Here is an 18114-nt window from a genome sequence, read left to right on the forward strand (position 1 = left end):
CTGATAATTTTCTTCACCTGCAGGCTGCACTGATACCTTTCTTTCTCTAAACTAATCAGCATTTTTAGTAAGTTTTCTTAGAGGCATGTTTTTAAAATGTTTACCTTTTGAAAAATATTAGTTTCATGGTTATGTTCAAGAACCTTTACCCCTGTGTTTGCCTATTTTCTTCCTTTGTTTTGATTGACTAAAGAAAGTCACCAAGAGGTGACCAAGTTATTTTTTATTGCTCTCCTCTGTGCTGACTCCTACTGATTCTGTTCTTCGTCTCCTAGTTCTTCTTATGTTTGAACAGAAATCCATAACATCTAATTAAGGGTGTGAATTCCCTTATGCTGGAACCATCCAAAGCTGGGAATCCTCAAGTAACTATTGTCTTGAAAAATGTGACTTATGCTCTGAGATAATTAGGTGCTTTTGAAAAGTAATCTTTTAAACTAAAGGCCAATTTCCAAAGGCAAAACCTACCTTTTTTCAGCTCTTAATCAGAGATGAACTCATATTTATTTGTTTCCAAGACTAGTTTCATAGGTGAGAATGTGCTCAAATAAAGCAGAAAAAAACCTGAATAAAAGCTTCAGGCTATTTTCTGAAAGAAGACTAAAATAGGCTATCTGTTGTTCTTTCCTAAAGCAAAATAAGTAAGTGAAAGTACATCAAAATGGAAAATAACATAGCAAAAAAACCCACCCAGAAAACCCAAAATACGAGCAGTGGAAAAGTATTTATGGTCAGTTGTATTCACAATGGTACCTTCAAAAAAAAGGGCATGATTCCTGCATTACCTTTCACTGCATTTCAGTCAAAACAGAGAGAGATTGGTACCTTTATCTTGTACAAACAGTGCTTGGTTGCGAAAGCTTCTGTTCAAGTCCAGACTTACTGAACCACTAACAGGTTGAGAGGCTTCAGAAAACATATGGTTCACAGAGCTGCCTTATGAGCCTAACAACACAGACAGCAGAGGTTCTCAGGCTTTTATTTGCATCCACTGAGCAGCATAATGTGCTTGTTTCCAGAGGTTATCTCCAAAGTTTGTAGCATTAATTCTTAGGACCAGAACTCTGCAGAGTTCTGGTATCACATTGCCCAGACTTTTGAAAATGTTTCCAGACTGTTTCTTGCTTGCTTACAAATGATTAAATAAAGTTAAATCTTGAAGGTATCTTGATGCTTAGATATTAGAAGTTTTAGAATCTTATGATGTTTTCTATAATGGAGCTTATTTAAAAACTGGAATTTCTAATAAAATGACAAGCTACAGGAAAGATGTCAGTAAATTTTACAATCTGGTTTCCGAGTCTGCTTCTAAGCTTTAGTTATCATAAAGTACTGCAGAAAATTTTTTATTATCAGTTTTACATTCATCTTGTCTGTATCCTAAGAATTTTCTTCTTCTACTAACTAGGAGGACTTTGCATGGAGTTTCTTTCGGTGTACTGAAATCTTTCAAAAGTGTCTGTGAGACTCTGCAGGAAATATTGGCTCTACTGGCATCTCGAAGAGCTACTTCACCTTCTTCTGTCATTGCAAATAGTGTCAGATTTTATGAATTATTTCTTGTGACCTATTTAGTAAGACTTAGCACCTAGCACCATACCTTTCTCCTCCTTTTCCCTCCCTTCCAAAGCCCAGCTTCAAAGACATGAGTTTTGCTATATATGATTATCCACAGCGCGTATGTCCACAAGACAAAGTATTTTCACATCTGCTAAGGTAACCTTAAACCAATCTACCCCTGATTATCTACAGTTCCATAAACCAAGTATATCCTGAGTACTCACTGGTGCACTTGCTTACTCCAGTGGTTATGAAGGTATATCCCAGTTTACCTAGTGCCCTTCTGAGTGGTGTGTCTCTAGGAACAAAGTAAATGGATTATTTTTCCTTTACAGCTCTAAGAACAGTAGTTATTTTAGCTTGCTACCACACACATGTGGGGTACTTCTGGCCCCTAGAGTTCTTACTATTCTCCATTTGCATCACAGACACATTAAACATCCTCCCCCCAATTCTAAGTGTTTATGTTATGATGGAGACATCCATGTGATGCCTGATGCCTTTTGGACAATACTAGAATGCAGGACGCTGAAAATCAAAGAAATGACAAACTGGACAGCTACAGAAACTTCTGCAATTGTTATTCTATCTCCAGGTATACACTAGATTTTCAGGCAGGAATTGTGCATCAGCTAGGGAATAGTTGCAGTGGCTCCAGAATTTTGCATCTAAACAGATGTAGAAACAAATGTGTCCAACTCTTCTTGGTGTGGAGATGCTAACTCTTGTTATTAAAAAAAAAATTACCCATGTGGCATCAGAAACATGTTGAAGTAATAGCTACTTTCAGAAAACAGGATTATTGCTGAGATACAGATGCCTACAGCTTTCATTGCTGAGAACACATACGAACACATAAACTGCAACAATATTACGCTCCCTTGGACTCGAAGGCAGATTCAGAACTACTAGTTTGAAAAACTGAGAAAGGTGCATGGCACTAGGGGTACTAAGGCATTCTGCATAAAGAAACTTGCACAAGCAAGCTACAGTGTATTCAGTCATCATATATCTCAATGGGGTACAGGTCCCTGCTATTAGTTTGGTATGTATTACTTAGGCCAACAGACTTACATGACTGCTGACCAAAGTCATATTCTGACTGTGCAAGCCCTGGGAAAAGACAATTTAATCACACACATAGCAAAGGCTGTGCAGAGTTCATCTGGCAGATTGAAAGCAAAATAGCGTAAGACCTACGCCACCATTTGAATGTCAGTGTTGCAAAAAGTGCATGTTTATTGATAGCCTCTACCCACTCACTGCAAGACCAAAGTAATTTTTTATAACAAAGACTTAACATATTTTTAATTTGCTGAACTAGTTTACTCAAGCAAAAGGCAAGGGAAATTAGGGATCCAAAATAATCTCTGCCATATCATGGAGGCCAATAGTTCTCTGATGCTTTCTTGTTTAAAACTAAATAGAAAAGCCGCTATATTTTTTTTAGGAAGCACAGAAAATTACTAATCTTTTCTTTGTACTAGCTTACAGCTTCCATCTTGATTTTTAAATATATATGAGATTCTCCATGTAAAATAATACTAGTTAGTTTCTCTGTGTTTGTGAGCTTTGGATCATAAGATTACACATACATTGGTTTCCAAGTGATTTGTTTTTCCTGTTAAATTGAATACAGGTATATCTTTTCTAATACATTGACAATTACGGCACAATACAAAAGAGAAATGTTCACTAAGCAAAGAAGCAACAAAAGGAAATGTATGCCTAACAAGAAAATATCATAATTTATATTTTCTATGACATGTTCTAAATTTTCTTCTTGTATAATTTTAATTGTCATTTAATGATATAAGCTTGTATTTGAGCATGGAACAGAACTGCAACAGAGCTTCTGTTACCAGCTTTGGCTTCTTTCTTTCAATTTTTAATCCAAATCTCAGAATTAAAATCAAAGGCAACAATTTTTAACAATAATGAAATTCCAACAGTAAATGACAAGACAAACAGAGTCTAGTGACAGTACAGCACATCAGCTGACAGAAGAAAACAGCGAGTTATACAAGTGGACCTGTAAAGTTTTCCTTTCTTGATCATTAGTTGATATTTTGTTGCACAAAAAAGCCCAGAAAAATCAATGAACATCCCTTCCTAGCAACGGAGGGGAAAAAAATCAGGAGCAGTGTGGAGAGGATGCTGAACAGGCAATGAGTGACTGATAGCTGCAGTAATCTGAACAGACTGAGCAGAGAGATTGCTGTTTAGTTCTGGCTGCAGCACTAACAGCACAAGGCAATAAAATCTGTGGTTACCATTTTACACCAAAAACATAAATGAATTTTCACATTCAACCAAAAAAACTTTTCAAAAGGGAACAGTTATGAGTCCTTGTAATTGCAATTAAAATGTCAAAGATACTATTATTAAAGTACTAGTTTTGCAGTCTTCATGGGTAGCGTTGTTGCAAGACGGTAACAAAAAAAAATAATCAGAATTAGATTGCAGTTTTGTAACAGGAGCTGAATGGAATCTTTACGCCACAATTTTCTACATAGAGAGTCATAGCAAATATGGAAAGCACTATTAGCGCCAAAGGCTCTGTTCATCATCCCTATGGCTCGGCTCTGATTCACCCCCCAACACATCCTGAGAAAACATTCCCAGGCTGTCAGCTCACACAGCTTGCTGAGATAAACGCCATGATATATCCACAATGTCAGACCATTGAACTGTTCCAAAAAGAGTATTGGGAGAAATCTAACTTAAATGAAATAAAAAAGGCCCAGCTTTCCTAATGTATAGGCTTAATCTATTCTATAGGAATAAATAAGTAGAGACATATTATAAAAGTGCATAATAACAGAAAACTTACTTGTGAACAATATTGTGCATTTTTTTAAACTAGTCATCTTTAGGATTATTCCTGTAATACTTAAATACCATCTACTTGGATTATATGTTGCCTAAGTGCCAATTATGAGTGTTAAACCTGCCAAGTGACAATTACAACACGTGCCTTTAAAGATCGTGACTTCAGTCATGAAAAAATCCTTCTGTAGCAGATCTCCAAAATTTTAACACGTATTGGGCATAAAGTCCATTACAGAGACAATTCTTTTATTGAACAGACAAAAGCAACATAAGGAAATAACTGAATTTTCCCAATAAACAACTTAAAAAGGGCTTCACAATGTTTGGTTCTATTTGTGAAGTATCAGTAGTAGTTCCCTACTCCCTCTCACCAGTCCATGGCCAATGCATATTGAGAGTTCCAGAAAGAAACTGAAATTACCTTCTCTTCCAAAATCAGAAGCAGTTTTAGGATGTAAAAATGGAAAACAACTCTCATTATCACTAAAGCATATAGACAAGATCTAGCCCAAGATCATGCTGCTATACCAGAAACCTTTAGCATACCACATCTTGTATATGAAGTGCCCACTTACATTAATGGGTGCAAAGGTCTGTGCTAAATCCTCATAATGAATTCAGAGTAATTTTTTATAAATATGCATGGCCAAAGAAACCAAACAAATATGAAGAATCCACTGTAAAATCTTTCGGTTTTGATAATGCGCTAGAGCTACACGTTTATTTCCTACAACAAGCTTAATTCTCTACCACTCTTCAACCGCTTCATTCCACTCAAAACCACAAATACATCAAATATATCTCCAGCACATCAGCACAGAAATTTCCACAGCAGAAGGTTCCTCCCTCTAGCATAGAGCACAGGTCTGTTCCATCAATCTTCTGCTAGAAGAGTGGACCTCAGACGCCAGGTGCCAGCAGTAGAGGGTTCAAATGTATGCTATGACCATGTGGGCCCAGGCCATGGGAACACAACAGGCTTCCTGACTGCGCTGTTGAGCGAAACTTGGACATAGGAAAGAAGTGAACTAATGTTTAACAATCATGAGACTTTTTAAAGGACTGAACAGAAGGAAGCAGTTTGAAAACAGATTTTGACTGAAGACATCCATCAAACAATAAAGAGGAAAATATGCTAGATGTGGGAACAAATGAAACCAAGCCACAGAAATGAAGCTGACAGTAAAAAATCAACAAGAGCAAGTAATTTAGAAGAATTTCATATACAGAAATTATCATTGGTGGAAAAATATAAAAACCACTCAGTTAAATTGTAAGTATTAATGAACTTCAGAAATATTAAAAGCAGAATTTCCAGGTAAGACAAAATTTAAGATAAAGAGAGATATATATAAGGATCATTTTTACTGTTACCACAGCACTGCCCTGGGAGTTCACATTGACTTACTTGTCCAATATAATCCCTGGACCCTTTTTGGAGTAACAGAAGCATTCTTAAAAACTTAGGAATCTTGCTTGCATCCCTGGTTAAAGCTGTATGATTTTGCAGGTGTGTCTACTAAAACACACTTTCAAGTGAACACAGGTTACTAAACAATCCAGATTACTCTGCATAACTACATTGACATCATTGTTACTTGCTATTCATCAGTCTTTGCATCAGTCACACTCGGGGTTTTTTTTAGTGATCTTTGATTACACTCCTTTGATAAAACTGTTTGAAAACGTGAACTTTTACTGTTACAGCTATGCAGTTGCTTTTATGCCAATCTTGTAATCTCATCAAAGCATTAAGTCAGCTTTCTTTACAATAGCTATCTTCCCTAGAACTACATCGATTTGCATTAATTATGTTCTTATTGTTTAATTCTTTTTTGTTTTAATCAGCTTAGTCATATATGAGTTTTCTATTAGATGAGTGTCTAACCTGGTCATAGTAAACTCACTTCACCTTTTTAAACATTGGCATGACATGGGCATAAACACAGCCTTCAGAAATTTCACCACAAAAATCTACAGTTAATATCAGCAAATCAATGATCTAACCAGCAAACCCTTAAGTATGTAACTTAAATTCCATACAGATAGACCAGTAATGGACATGACATCAGTATCTATATAAAATCCCCCTGATTCCATTCAAATTTAAAATAGGATTAGTCCACAGTTAAACTACAGTGAAACTACATCCAACTGATACTTAAACGAATTCAGATTCTGATATTTCTTTCCACTATACAATTGTTTGGGCTCTTTTGCCCTCGTGTTATGATGCAGAACACCCACATAAATGTCAGGGACAAGTGACTTCTGTCTAGAGGGGCTAAAGAAGTTAAGTGTCTGCAAAAGACAAGCACATTAAGAATCAGTATTTTTATTTAGTCTTTGAGTAATGTTTATATTAGTTGATATTTCAAACGTAAGAGTAAATAATATCTTAAAGTTTAACTTTCACAAATCGCATAGAAGTAGCGTTCTCAAACCAAAACACATGTACTAGCAAGAAATTAATACAAACCACTTCAAAGCTATGTGTGGACACCGTGTGACTGCATGTTGAAGACTACTTCCTGTTCTGGTCCCTCTGGTTAAAAAATGATAGATTTTTTTGTAAGTACAGGAAGGTTGACAAAGATGATCAGAAGTAAAAAACTGCTTCCTAATTATATTAGGATTCCCATTCTTGACAAAAATGGCTAACAAAGGATATATACGCTTTTACATAACGAAAGTGAATAGAAAGATTTTTTTCACTATTGTGCTTAAGAGAATAAGGCAACATCAAGTTATCAGAGATTACCAAACAGCAGGTTTTATAAAACAAAAGTAATCATAAGCTATAGCTTACCATTTTGATTTTTGAAACTTCAGTATTCTTTAAATTGACTGGTTTAATGCACAACTTCCTATTAAAACTTTCAAAAAATTTTGGTAACAGTCAACTAGGTAAGGGCTGGACATTCAGGCTATGCCCAGATTTTATTTTTGACTCACACTGCTTCAAAAATATATTAAAACTTTATCCTATGATAGCCTCTTATCATAAAAGTTGCATTAATCTTCCTAATAACACAACAATGGTGATCATCTCATCTTTGCTTTTCAAACTGATAATGTCAGTCTCTTCTGAATTCGCCTCACAGATTTCTCTTTACAAGCATTTCTTTTTTTCTTATCTTTAAAGTTCTTCAGGAGTCTTGTCTCTTTCTGTAATTTTCTGCCTCCTCAACCACTTTGTTTCATCAGTTCACTAGTTGGCACCTTGTAACTATCCACTTGTCTAGCTTTCCTATAAATATATTTGACTCTGTCCTATGTTATATGAAATAGTAGACTACTGTAGTCTACTTCTAACACTCATCTCAGAGCGTAAAACAGGGGACTGCATCCTAAGTGCAGCTAGTATGACATAATTAAATCACAACTAGAGGGTCTAGATAGGGACTATCATAATAAAAATGAATATTAAATAGTTAAAATGACACAGGCATTTTTTCTTCACCAAAAAAAAAAGCCACGCGTTTTTAGACTAAAAGCTTTCTGAGCTAAATCCTTTCTTCTTAGGGAACATAATTTCAAAGAAACTGCCAGTAACTCTTATTTCCAGTGTAAAGTACTGAAATGATGTTGCAGCAGAAAGTAATTTGACCCTAAAATCCTGATCAGTTTAACGTGCAATTAAACAGTAAATAAAAGCTTGTGTTGTTGGAGAAAAAAAAACCAACAGCATGGATTAAAGCAGGTGAAGAGCTGTTTAATCTGTCTCAGAACTCTATCCAGAGCAAATTCCTCGAGCTTTATTGATCAGAAAGAGAAGTTGACTTTTTCTCTTTTTCCCCAAAACCTTCCTAACATTGTAACTACCAACAAATAAACAATATTCCAAGCAGCTGTTAACCTTGGGATCATAGTTTTATTTTATAGGATTCTGAGTACATTTTAAAGAAATTTTACATGGAGAAGTGGAGACAGCTGCAAATTCACCAGACGTGTGCACTGAGTCAGTCAGTAAATACAAAATGCGAATGTAAATAAATACAGCCCAGATGTATTTATAGCCTAGAAAAGCTGCGTATATTATCCTAGCAGAGACATGTCTCCTGGTCAGAAATTAGCTTATGCCCACCTAAAGCCAGGTGGAGTGGAAGGTAATACAAACATGTTCTGAATACCACATCTCTCACATGTTGGTTACCACAAAAAACTCCTCTGTACAAACCACGGTTTCTGCAGGTTATACAAAAATAGAAAATTTGGGGAAAACCACAAACCAGCCACGCCTTTGTACAAGTCAATACAAACAGCTGAGGTTCAGAATTGACCTGTTTATTTTTTAGATCAAAACCAACTTCTGCAGACTCTTATACTCTCTACAGTAACAATAACATAACACACAGAAGAAAGGCTTAACTAGTTAAATGTAACTAGAACAGCATCTGACTAACTGAAGCTAAGAATAGCCTGTTATTTCATAAAGCTAGCGCTGACCCACATTAAGGTGTTTTCCAGGTTGATGGTGTCCAGCTGGGGACTGACTCCCATGCCTCCACCAGTTACGCACAGTAGCGATGCCATAGGTGTTTCCCGCCGCCGGATTTCACCCACGAGATGTCTGTCTGCCTTGCAGCAACGCCCGTGTCTTGGGAGACCGTGTTTCCTAGGAGCGAGAGAGAGCACAAGGCTGAGAGTCCATATTGTTTCCCACACCGCTTCTGGCCTACTGGGCTGATCTCCCATTTGCAAAACCAGAAATCATGATTTTATCTCGACTTAAAAACACACAATAATCTGCGGACAAAACGCGCTACGAGCTTCCCATTAGCATTAAACTCGCTAAAGAGGTTTTGCAACCGGAGACCGAAGGGGCGTAGGGATTAAAACGCATGCAGAGCCGCCACTATTCCGCCGCCGTTCAACTTGGCACGCCGCTTCTGACGCCGGAGGGCCGCAATACGCCACCCCGCGTCCGGCTGCCCTCACAGGGAACGGGACTCCCGCCTCATCCCACCCACCCCCCCCCACCTTGCCGCCTTCCCCTCAACCCCGCCGGGCTCCCTGCCCTCGGCCACCCCTACACCCCGGAGCGAGGCCGGCCGGAGCCGGCGGGCCGGAGCGGCAGGGGGGCGCCAGCCAGCCACCCCGAACCGTGGGCGCGGGGAAGAGTCTAGAACTCGCCGCCTCGGGGGAGCCGGAGGCCGCGCCAGGCGCTTCCCGGCGAAGCCGCCGTCAGCGACTGGAGGCGGGCGAGTGGGTGGGTGGGGCTCCCGCGCAGGGTGGCCCGGGCCCTGCAGGCGATCCCCGCGCCCGCCCGCGCGTCCCGCTCTGCCCCCGCCGCGCCGCGCCGCGCCGCGCCCCTCCCCGGCCCCGCCGCCACCCGCTTCATTCACTAACCGGTTCTCGCCGGCTGCCTCCGCCTCTCGGCCCCCTCCCACCTCCGCCCAGCCTGCCGGCGCCACGCCCCCCCGGCGGCTGCGCTCCCGCCCCGGACGCGCTGGCGGCGCCTCTAATTGGGCGAACGCGACGCTCGTCGCTGACGCGCATGAGCGGGGGGCGGGTCCCGGGGCGCTTGTGCGGGAGGCGGCGCCGAGTGTCCCTCCTGGTGCAGCCGCGTCCGCTCCGCGCCAGCCCGCAGAGCCGCCCGTTGCCGCAGCTGTATGGTCCATCCCCGCTCCGCCGCCGAACCCCCTCCGGCAGCTCCGCGGCCTCCAGCGCCTCCACCTCCTCCTGGTTCTGCTCCTCCTGCCCCCGGCGGTGGCGCCCGCACCCCGGCTGTATGATCAGGCTACAGTCTTCAATGAGTAACCATATTCCTGTGAGTGCCGCCCGCGTCCCCCGCCACGGCCCGCCTGCCCCGGCCCCTCGCCCTGCAGGGCGTGCGCCCCGCCGGTTGCCTGCCTGTGCCCGGCTCCCGCACCTCTCCTCCTCCCCACCCCCCGTCTCCTCCATGTTGTCTCTTTGTTCTGTCGCCCGCGCCACGCCGGCTCCGGGCTGCTTCTCGCAGCGCCGGGCTGCGGCTCCTCTCGGCCGGCCGCAGGAGAGCCGAGCCAGCGCGGCTGCGGTGTGGCTCGGCCCTCCTCCCGCCCCCGGCGCCCATCTCCTGCTTGTCGGTGCTCCTCTCCCGTCCTCTGTCGGAGGAGGAGGGGGCGACCTCTCCGCGGCTCCCGAGCGGCCCGGCTCGGGCACAAAGCCGCTTTGTGAACCTCGCTGCCGCCGTTCCTGCTCGCCGGCCCGGCCTTCCCACCGCCGGTGTCTGTCTGGCGGCGTCTGTCGGGCCGGGCGGCCGCCGGGAAGGGCAGCGCCCCTGCAGCCGGGTCTTCCGCGCCCATGGGCCGTGTCAGGCCGGCGGCGCGGGGCCGGGAGCCCCCTGCCGGGGAGAGGCCGGGGCCGGGCGGCGGCTCCGGGGGACAAGATGGCTCCGCGTCGGGAGCCTGATCGAAGCGTGATGCGAACCCGTGACCGCCGCAGCTAGGGCGACGGCCCGGCCCGCGGGGCGGTGTCACGGCCGGGGCAGCGTCCCCTCGCCGGGGAGAGCCAGGCTGGCCGGGAGCCTGACGCCCCGCGGCTGACGCGGCGCTGGGGGCGGCCAAAGCCCCGGGCTTTCCGGGCAAGTCCCGGCTTGCCCGTGGGCGCCCGCCAGCCAGGTGGTGCGGCGGGGAGCGCGGGGGCTGAGGGCGGGGAGGCGCGGCCGGGCTGCGGCGCTGGCGGCTGGCTGGCGCGACCGGCGCTTGCCCCCCGCCGCGGCCCCACGTGCGTGGCCGGAGCGAAGGCGGCCGAGCGGCTTCTTTGTCTCCGGCGTACTCGGGCGGGGAGTCGGAACCGGCTGCGGGCGAGGACGTGAATCCTTTTCAAAATGAGGTTTATGCAGCAGAGGTGGGGTGTGCCCGAACTCACGTATGCAGCCGGCCTTCTTCAGGCTGGGCTTTTAGATAGTTCCTCAGCGGGAGGCAAGGTCCGCAGAGGAGTCATTTAAGTAGCCGTTGGGGTGGATGTTTCTGTAACAGTCTGCCATTGACGCTCAGAAGCTCACGAATAGAGTCAGTACCTTAATTTTGACCGAACCTGCTTTTAAGACCTTGCCATCAGGCTTTTCAAGGAAGGCATTTCCTTCTGGAGATGGATCACAGTTCAGCATCAGAAGTTTTCACTTTCCTTATATGCTTTTTTTTTGTTTTTTTTTTTAAACTTCCCTAGTAATCTGTCTGTGCTGCCTAACTTCTGTGACCACAGAGCACAGCATGTATTTAAGCACAAACAATGCAAGGCTTGCTGGTGGTAGTATGCCCTCTGAAATTAGAGATGCAAAAGACAACAAAGCATTATCAAAATGAAGTAACTATCGTATAGTAATAGTAGAAGCAGGATTAGTGGTGGTTACCTGCAGGTCTTGGTTGTTGTCTGGTAGCCAGCTACGTGTTGCAAATGTTACGAGCTGACAAATGCAGAGTCTTTGTGGCATGAGGGTCTTGTGATTCTGGTGTTTCTTATTGCTGCTGGAGACAACTTTCCAATATGTCTACCTGCATCGGCGGAGTCTTTCCAAGGCGGTGACTCAGAAGTATGAACCCTGTCTCCTTGTAATCTCATAAAACTGTCAAATGAAAAAACCTAAAGATGACACTTAAATGTCAGCTCTTATTATTCCATTGATAGAACAGCAAAGGGTTTTGAAATTGTCTTACAGGAACAGAATCGTTTCAGGGGAAAAATGTGGAAGAAGAAATTGCACAGCCATGGGAGGAAATGTGAGACTGAGAAAGAAAAATGAGTGACAGATGCAGCAGGAGCCAAGGGAGAAGGATGTCATTGTCTTAACGACACTAAATGTGTCAGTAAGGCAGTAAATAAATAGAATTTAGCCTTATCTAGTAACTTCTATCTTGTGAAACCTTCCTGTTCTGACAGAATACGTGCCACATAAGAATGCTAGATCTGTCCCAGGGTGTGTAGACTGACTGTAAGTGATTGCTTCTCCTGAGGATTAACCAGAAGGCCCAGATCAGGGTATTACTGAATTCTAAACTAGTAGCAGATTGTCATCTTATATTTAAAAAAATTACAGCTCACTCTGTCAGATCAATATAAGAGGTACCTCTGTGTTAAAAGTAGGTCTGTAACTCCTTACAGCTTTCTTCACAGATGCGACTTCTTGTTTGGCACTCATACCTTTTAGACTCGATAAATTACAGCAATAACTGTCTTTGCATATATATGCTAAATTTCTCATGTTATTACTTAAAACATAATGGAATAACGTTTGAGTAGGTTAACAGGATTACTATGTAGTTTGCTATTGAAGTGATAGTGTTAAGTCATTTTGAGACTCCTTGCTTTCAGAAACTCAAACAGAGGATGCATTAGACAATGAGATAGAATGATTTCTGTGATGTCTTATTTTTCCCAATATCTGTTAAGGCTTTTTTGCATTTTTTTTTCCCATGGTCCAAGCAGAAGAACTAGGAAGACAGTCACATGGCTTCAGCTTCATCTCTGGAAGTTGCATTGACTTGTTATACAGGAAGTTTTGAGATAATTTTTTTCTTCCCCCAAAACTGCATACTTAAACCACAAGAAACATCCTTCCTTCACAGAGCATGTTGCAACAAATTTGTGATAAACCTTTGGAATCTCCCATCTGTGATGCGTGAGTGTGTTTTCTTAGGCCATGGGTCCCTTTCTCTGGTCCAAAACAGGTAGTGTTACAACTGTGGATATCAATACAGGCATTCATGTGCCCTGTAGATAGGAGGTGAATTTGGTCAACAATACCTCACAAAGATGTGCTTCTACCTTGCATAATGGCTCCGCAGTTTGTACTCCTTACCCTCTCACTCCTCCTTGGCTGCCTTAGCAGTTGCTACTTAGGCCTTGAGTAGTAAGAGAAGTCAGGGGTATTTGTCCCTCTGTCCTTCAGTAGCTTTCTGTTAGGTAGCAAGTTAGAACAATGAACTTACTTGCAGGTGTTCTCAAATTGTAATGAAACATAGTTTACTTAGTTTTCTAGTTTTGATCCTGTGGTTTCAGTATGCGAGTGTGTGACAGGTCTTGATTTCAGAGACTGTGATACCACATAGTCGGTTCTGGGTATAAATGTTTCTGGTCTGTGAGCGGGTGGATTTGAGCAACTGTGAACCATTTCGTACATTTTCTGAAGGTAGAGTGAAGTGTCATGTAACTGTAAACAAGCGTTTTTGTTAATATGCTTCTCAGGATGCTACTGAGTTGTGAACAAAATGTTTACAGCATGGGATAATCTTACACCACTCTGCTTTCCGTGTATTGGTAACAATATAATGGATTACTTTCATAAGTGTTCTTGCCAGACATGAGTGATTGTTTCAAACTTGGAATTAATATACATGGGAATCTGCTTGTCAGTGAAGACAGGTGCTTTAGCTTCCTGGCCCAAAGAAGGGCATGAATTAAAGCTTTTCTTTTCAAGATGTCTTCCTTTTGCTTGAATAAACTATTCTCTGACTTTTCCTAGCATAAATGGTAGTAGAAGGTACAGTCATAGCTAACATGACTTTATCCTTTATTGGACAGAATACCTTCTCTTAATAGGTAGGTGGTACTGGCATATTAACCTTAGTTTTGTTTTCCAAGTTTATTTTGATGGATCTAACAGTCTAAATGTTGTTTGGCTTTTTGTTACTGAGAGAAACTGCTGCTTGTTTCAAAAACCTTTCAGTGTTCATTTTCCTCAAGGAAAGCTGACATGTAAATTGAAAAGAATATACTGCAGTACCCAACTTGATGGTACAAACAATGACTTTGTGTCATTCTGTTAAACTTCTGCAGCTGAGTTTCACTTATGTGGCCTTATGCTTTCATTACACTATCTTGACTTTTTTTGATAGCTTACCTAACAAGTAGTTAACTGTCTGAGACAATAGAGTAATTTTAAAGCTCTGCTTCCAAGCCTCTCAAAAGTTACTCACATCATTTGAGTTCTTCCTAAGCTTGAGATGGTCTTAATTACTACAACACTATTTTTATAGCTGATTTTGATCTTCCAGGTCTTTTTGCTGAATATGGATGAAGCCTTGTACTCTGGCTTAATGCCGTAACACAAACAGCATGCCAATGTACTACTTGTCTTTAATTTTCATTTGACTCCCAGAACAGAACTAAACTAAGTTGGCAAAGCTGTCTTGTGATAGTACAGTGTGTTGCTGCCTTAAGGAGTTGGTCTTCATGTGGAGCTTTCTGGCTAGCAGTGGTGAGAAGTCATGGCATTCACATCAAAGGAAAACGTGAGCTTTGCTCCTTTATAACCTGGCAGCAGCAGTTGCCAAGGCAAACAGTGAGACCCAAATACATGCTTAGTTAGGTCCTTAGTTGTGTGAATTAGTAAGGTGCTGATGTGTCTAATTGCTAACTGTTAAGTCAGTATTAACAAAATGAATTCATTTGTAGGGATTAATTACACATAGAACTCAAACTTAACATTCCGTAATGCACTTGCTTCGATTTTGTATAAGAATTTGAACTGTGCGCCTAGTTTCTAGATGTGATTGACAATCTGCATTTTAAAAAGTGCAATTTATTACTTAACTAATGCTTTGCTGCCTGCCCTCCTCTTCTACCCCCATGATGAGTTTGTCTGATACCGTATTGAGTACTCCTAGTTGTGTACTAAGGGCAGCCTGCCTACCAGACTGGATGAATCCCGATTGCTTCTTAGCTCCTACCTGCCCTAGTATGGGGTCATGTTAAGTGCTTCCAATTACTTTACATTCTTTTCTCCCCCAAAATCTCCCTCTTGCAGATTAAAAGATCTTTTCTTTACCCTAGTGACCCCATTCTATCTTCTCGAGCTCACTTGCATGCTTTTCTGTTTCTGACAGCCTCCACTCCCTCATCCTCTACCAGGGAAAAGGACCAGCTATGATTCCCCTTAGCAGTCTTAAGAAGAGATAAACATGAGATCTGCCAGTGCACGTGAAAAGCGGCACAAGACCTTGTGCTGCAGCTGTATCTGCTTAAAGCTGTCCTGTCCTTTTTTGCTGTTCTGCTTCTTAAACTAATTGAAAGTGACTTTAAATAAGCTATCTTCAGTTCTTTTTTTCAGTTGCTATTTTAGATGTTCCCTAGGTCTGGTCCTAGGAGTCTTTTTAATGCACATGTACGTCCTGCTAGGGCATGGTTGGTGTGTCAGATGACGATTTTTGGAGTTCTTCAGAGTCTGAATTCTCCTGGCTCATGTTACTCTGTTTGGCCTTTGACTTCAGAGGATCCTTCTTACTCCTTTTTCATGCCTGTTATTTTTAGAGTTCTCCCTGTCCCTCAAGTTATCACAAATAAAAACTGAAAAAGTTTTTTTGCCGAAGTAACTGGCAAACTTAATCCTACAGTCTTTACAGAAATGATGATGGTAGTATCTCTGGAGTGGCAGCAAGGTGCATGTGAAATTGTCCTATTAGTTTCTTTCTGCTAACTTATTTCTTGTATTTGTTAGCAATTTTGGGGTTGGGTTTTTTGTTTGGTTGGGTTTTTTTCTTTGCAAGCCATGCCTGTGATTAAAGTGCATCCTTAAAGTTTCTTACCAGGAAGCTGTCTGAAAATATGAAAAGGATGCCTGGAGGTGTTTGGTCTGCTTTTTGTAAAGGTCCTTTGCAACACTGTGTGCTGAAGCTCTACCCATCTGCTACAGTCCAATCTCTTAATGGTTTTTATCTTCTCTGTTGCTACTACTGTTACTGAACTTCCTCTTCTCTAAACTTATGAATGGAGCAAAGCCATGTCTACACCACAAAACATGGCTGCAGTTCTTTAAATTGTACTTCACTTTAAGAATTCCTGTATTGCTAAGATACCTAGATGACCTTTAAAGGTCCCTTCCAACCCAAACTATTCTATGATTCTATACCTCTTAGAGAACTGAACAATTACTAGACTATTGATCTGTTGTGACTTCTACTTAATACTGATTATTGTTGGATAGACTTACTGTAGTCTTATGGTGTACGATTTGGTGCAGGCTGTGGAGTCTTGGTCTCTCTGCAAATCCTAGATGGCAGTTAGTGACCATGATTCATTTGCATTTTCTTCCTGCCCTTTGGTAAAGTGTATTAAGACATTGGCTATTATCAGGACTTTATTGTACAGTTGTCTTTAGGACCTGATCTTTTGAATTTACTTTCTCATGGTTGGTAAGCTTTTCAGCACAGGCTGTTTCTTTCATGGTCCTTTGAATGCAAAGGGTTGAGTGCAGAGCACTGAAATACTGTCTCTTCTTATTTTCTCATGTACGTTTGCCCTAATTATATATGTGGATGGCTGCAAACAGCTGGATCTTTTGGGAAAGAAAACTTCTCTCTCTTTCCCTTCAGTTCCCTAGGCAGGTATCGTTAGCAGCACCGGTACTGTGGCCAGGCACAAAACTAACTCCTCTGCTGTAAGGTTCCACAGTGGATAAAAGCATACATTCTTGGTTCATTTGCATAGCAACATCTGCAAAGGAATACACAAATCGGAGCAGTTCACATCAGCTATCTACTTCCTGGTTGTGCATCTTGCAGTAATTTTATATGTAAATTTAACCATAGCAAAGTAGCACATCACTGGGCAGGAATAAACTGTTCTATAAACTTGCCTGCATGTGTTTTTAGCTAGACTATTACTGCTATTTTGGTATATTAATAAAGTCATGGTGTAAAAAGGCAGTTAAAAGCAGATGAAGGTTGCTACATGTCTTCAGCCTTTAGTACGTGAAATGTTCCTTAGTTAGAAACCTGTGTGCCTTGAAAGTCTCAAAATATGTTCAAAAGCTTGCATTGTTTTGTTAGGTCACAAAGACTTTGCATTTGCTTTCAAGGTCTCATGTTTGAGACAGGTGGATTTAGATGCCTTTTTTTACTGGCTGTTCTGTATGTGAATTAATGATGCTTATGTGCAAATTAAGTCTTTAGCCTTAGACAAGTGATTCTCCATCAATGTAGAGACGAGTAGTTTTGTTAAACACTAGAAATTGTCTGATGCTCAGCTTGAATATTCAAGGAATCTCATCCTTGCCTTTATGGGACTACTTAAGGTCAGTGTAACTTTAGTAGATGTTGTGATGCCTCTCAATTCAGAATGGAAAATACAGTTGTATGGGTATCCTGGAAAAGCTATGCTTTATATAAATATTGGGGTTCTTAAAACTTGTTCTCTTGGTGCTATGTTTAGCACATTTGAATTGTTATTTTTAAAACACTTCAGTTTTTGGTGTTGAAACAACCCTATATGGAAACTTTGCATTAAGTAAATGTATTTATTTCCAAGTAATCCTTATGAAGAAAGGTAACAGGATTCTTACACAAACCTAATTCTTGGATTAAAAAATAAACCTTGCTTTTTTTTTTCCATTTCATAATGCTTAGTGTCTTCAGAATAACCTTGTATCACCTGTGCTCATTACACCTCTCTTTTCCCCCCCCCCTCCCCACTCTCTTTTACAGCAGTTCTGTGGTGTTCTTGGTCACACATTTATGGAGTTTCTGAAGGGCAGTGGAGACTACTGCCAGGCACAGCACGACCTCTATGCAGACAAGTGAACTGTAGAAATTCATTACTACTCCACCAAGAAGCCCCCCTAAGAGTGGTTGACCAGGATAAGAAGTATTGAATTGAAATTGGCAGAGCATTTAACAACAGAATTCAGACCTGGATGGGGTAAACCTCAGTGCACTGCCTTTCTTTTGCCTCAGTATTACTGGATTGAAGAATTGCTGCTTCTTGTTAGGAGGTTCATTTCATTTCCCATTGCTCCCAACTTCA

At 41.9% G+C, this 18114-nt stretch overlaps 1 protein-coding gene across 1 annotated transcript; it reads left to right on the forward strand.

Moving 5' to 3' along the window:
• The first annotated feature begins 9860 nt into the window (after positions 1 to 9860).
• LOC129204266 (uncharacterized) lies at positions 9861 to 17936 on the forward strand. Its single transcript, XM_054819891.1, has 2 exons — positions 9861 to 10165; positions 17796 to 17936. Exons 1-2 carry the CDS (start codon positions 9893 to 9895, stop codon positions 17889 to 17891), a joined length of 369 nt encoding a protein of 122 aa, XP_054675866.1. The 5' UTR covers positions 9861 to 9892; the 3' UTR covers positions 17892 to 17936.
• The last annotated feature ends 178 nt before the right edge of the window (positions 17937 to 18114 follow it).

Source organism: Grus americana, chromosome 3 (genome assembly GCF_028858705.1).
Source record: "Grus americana isolate bGruAme1 chromosome 3, bGruAme1.mat, whole genome shotgun sequence".
Lineage (NCBI taxonomy): Eukaryota > Metazoa > Chordata > Aves > Gruiformes > Gruidae > Grus > Grus americana.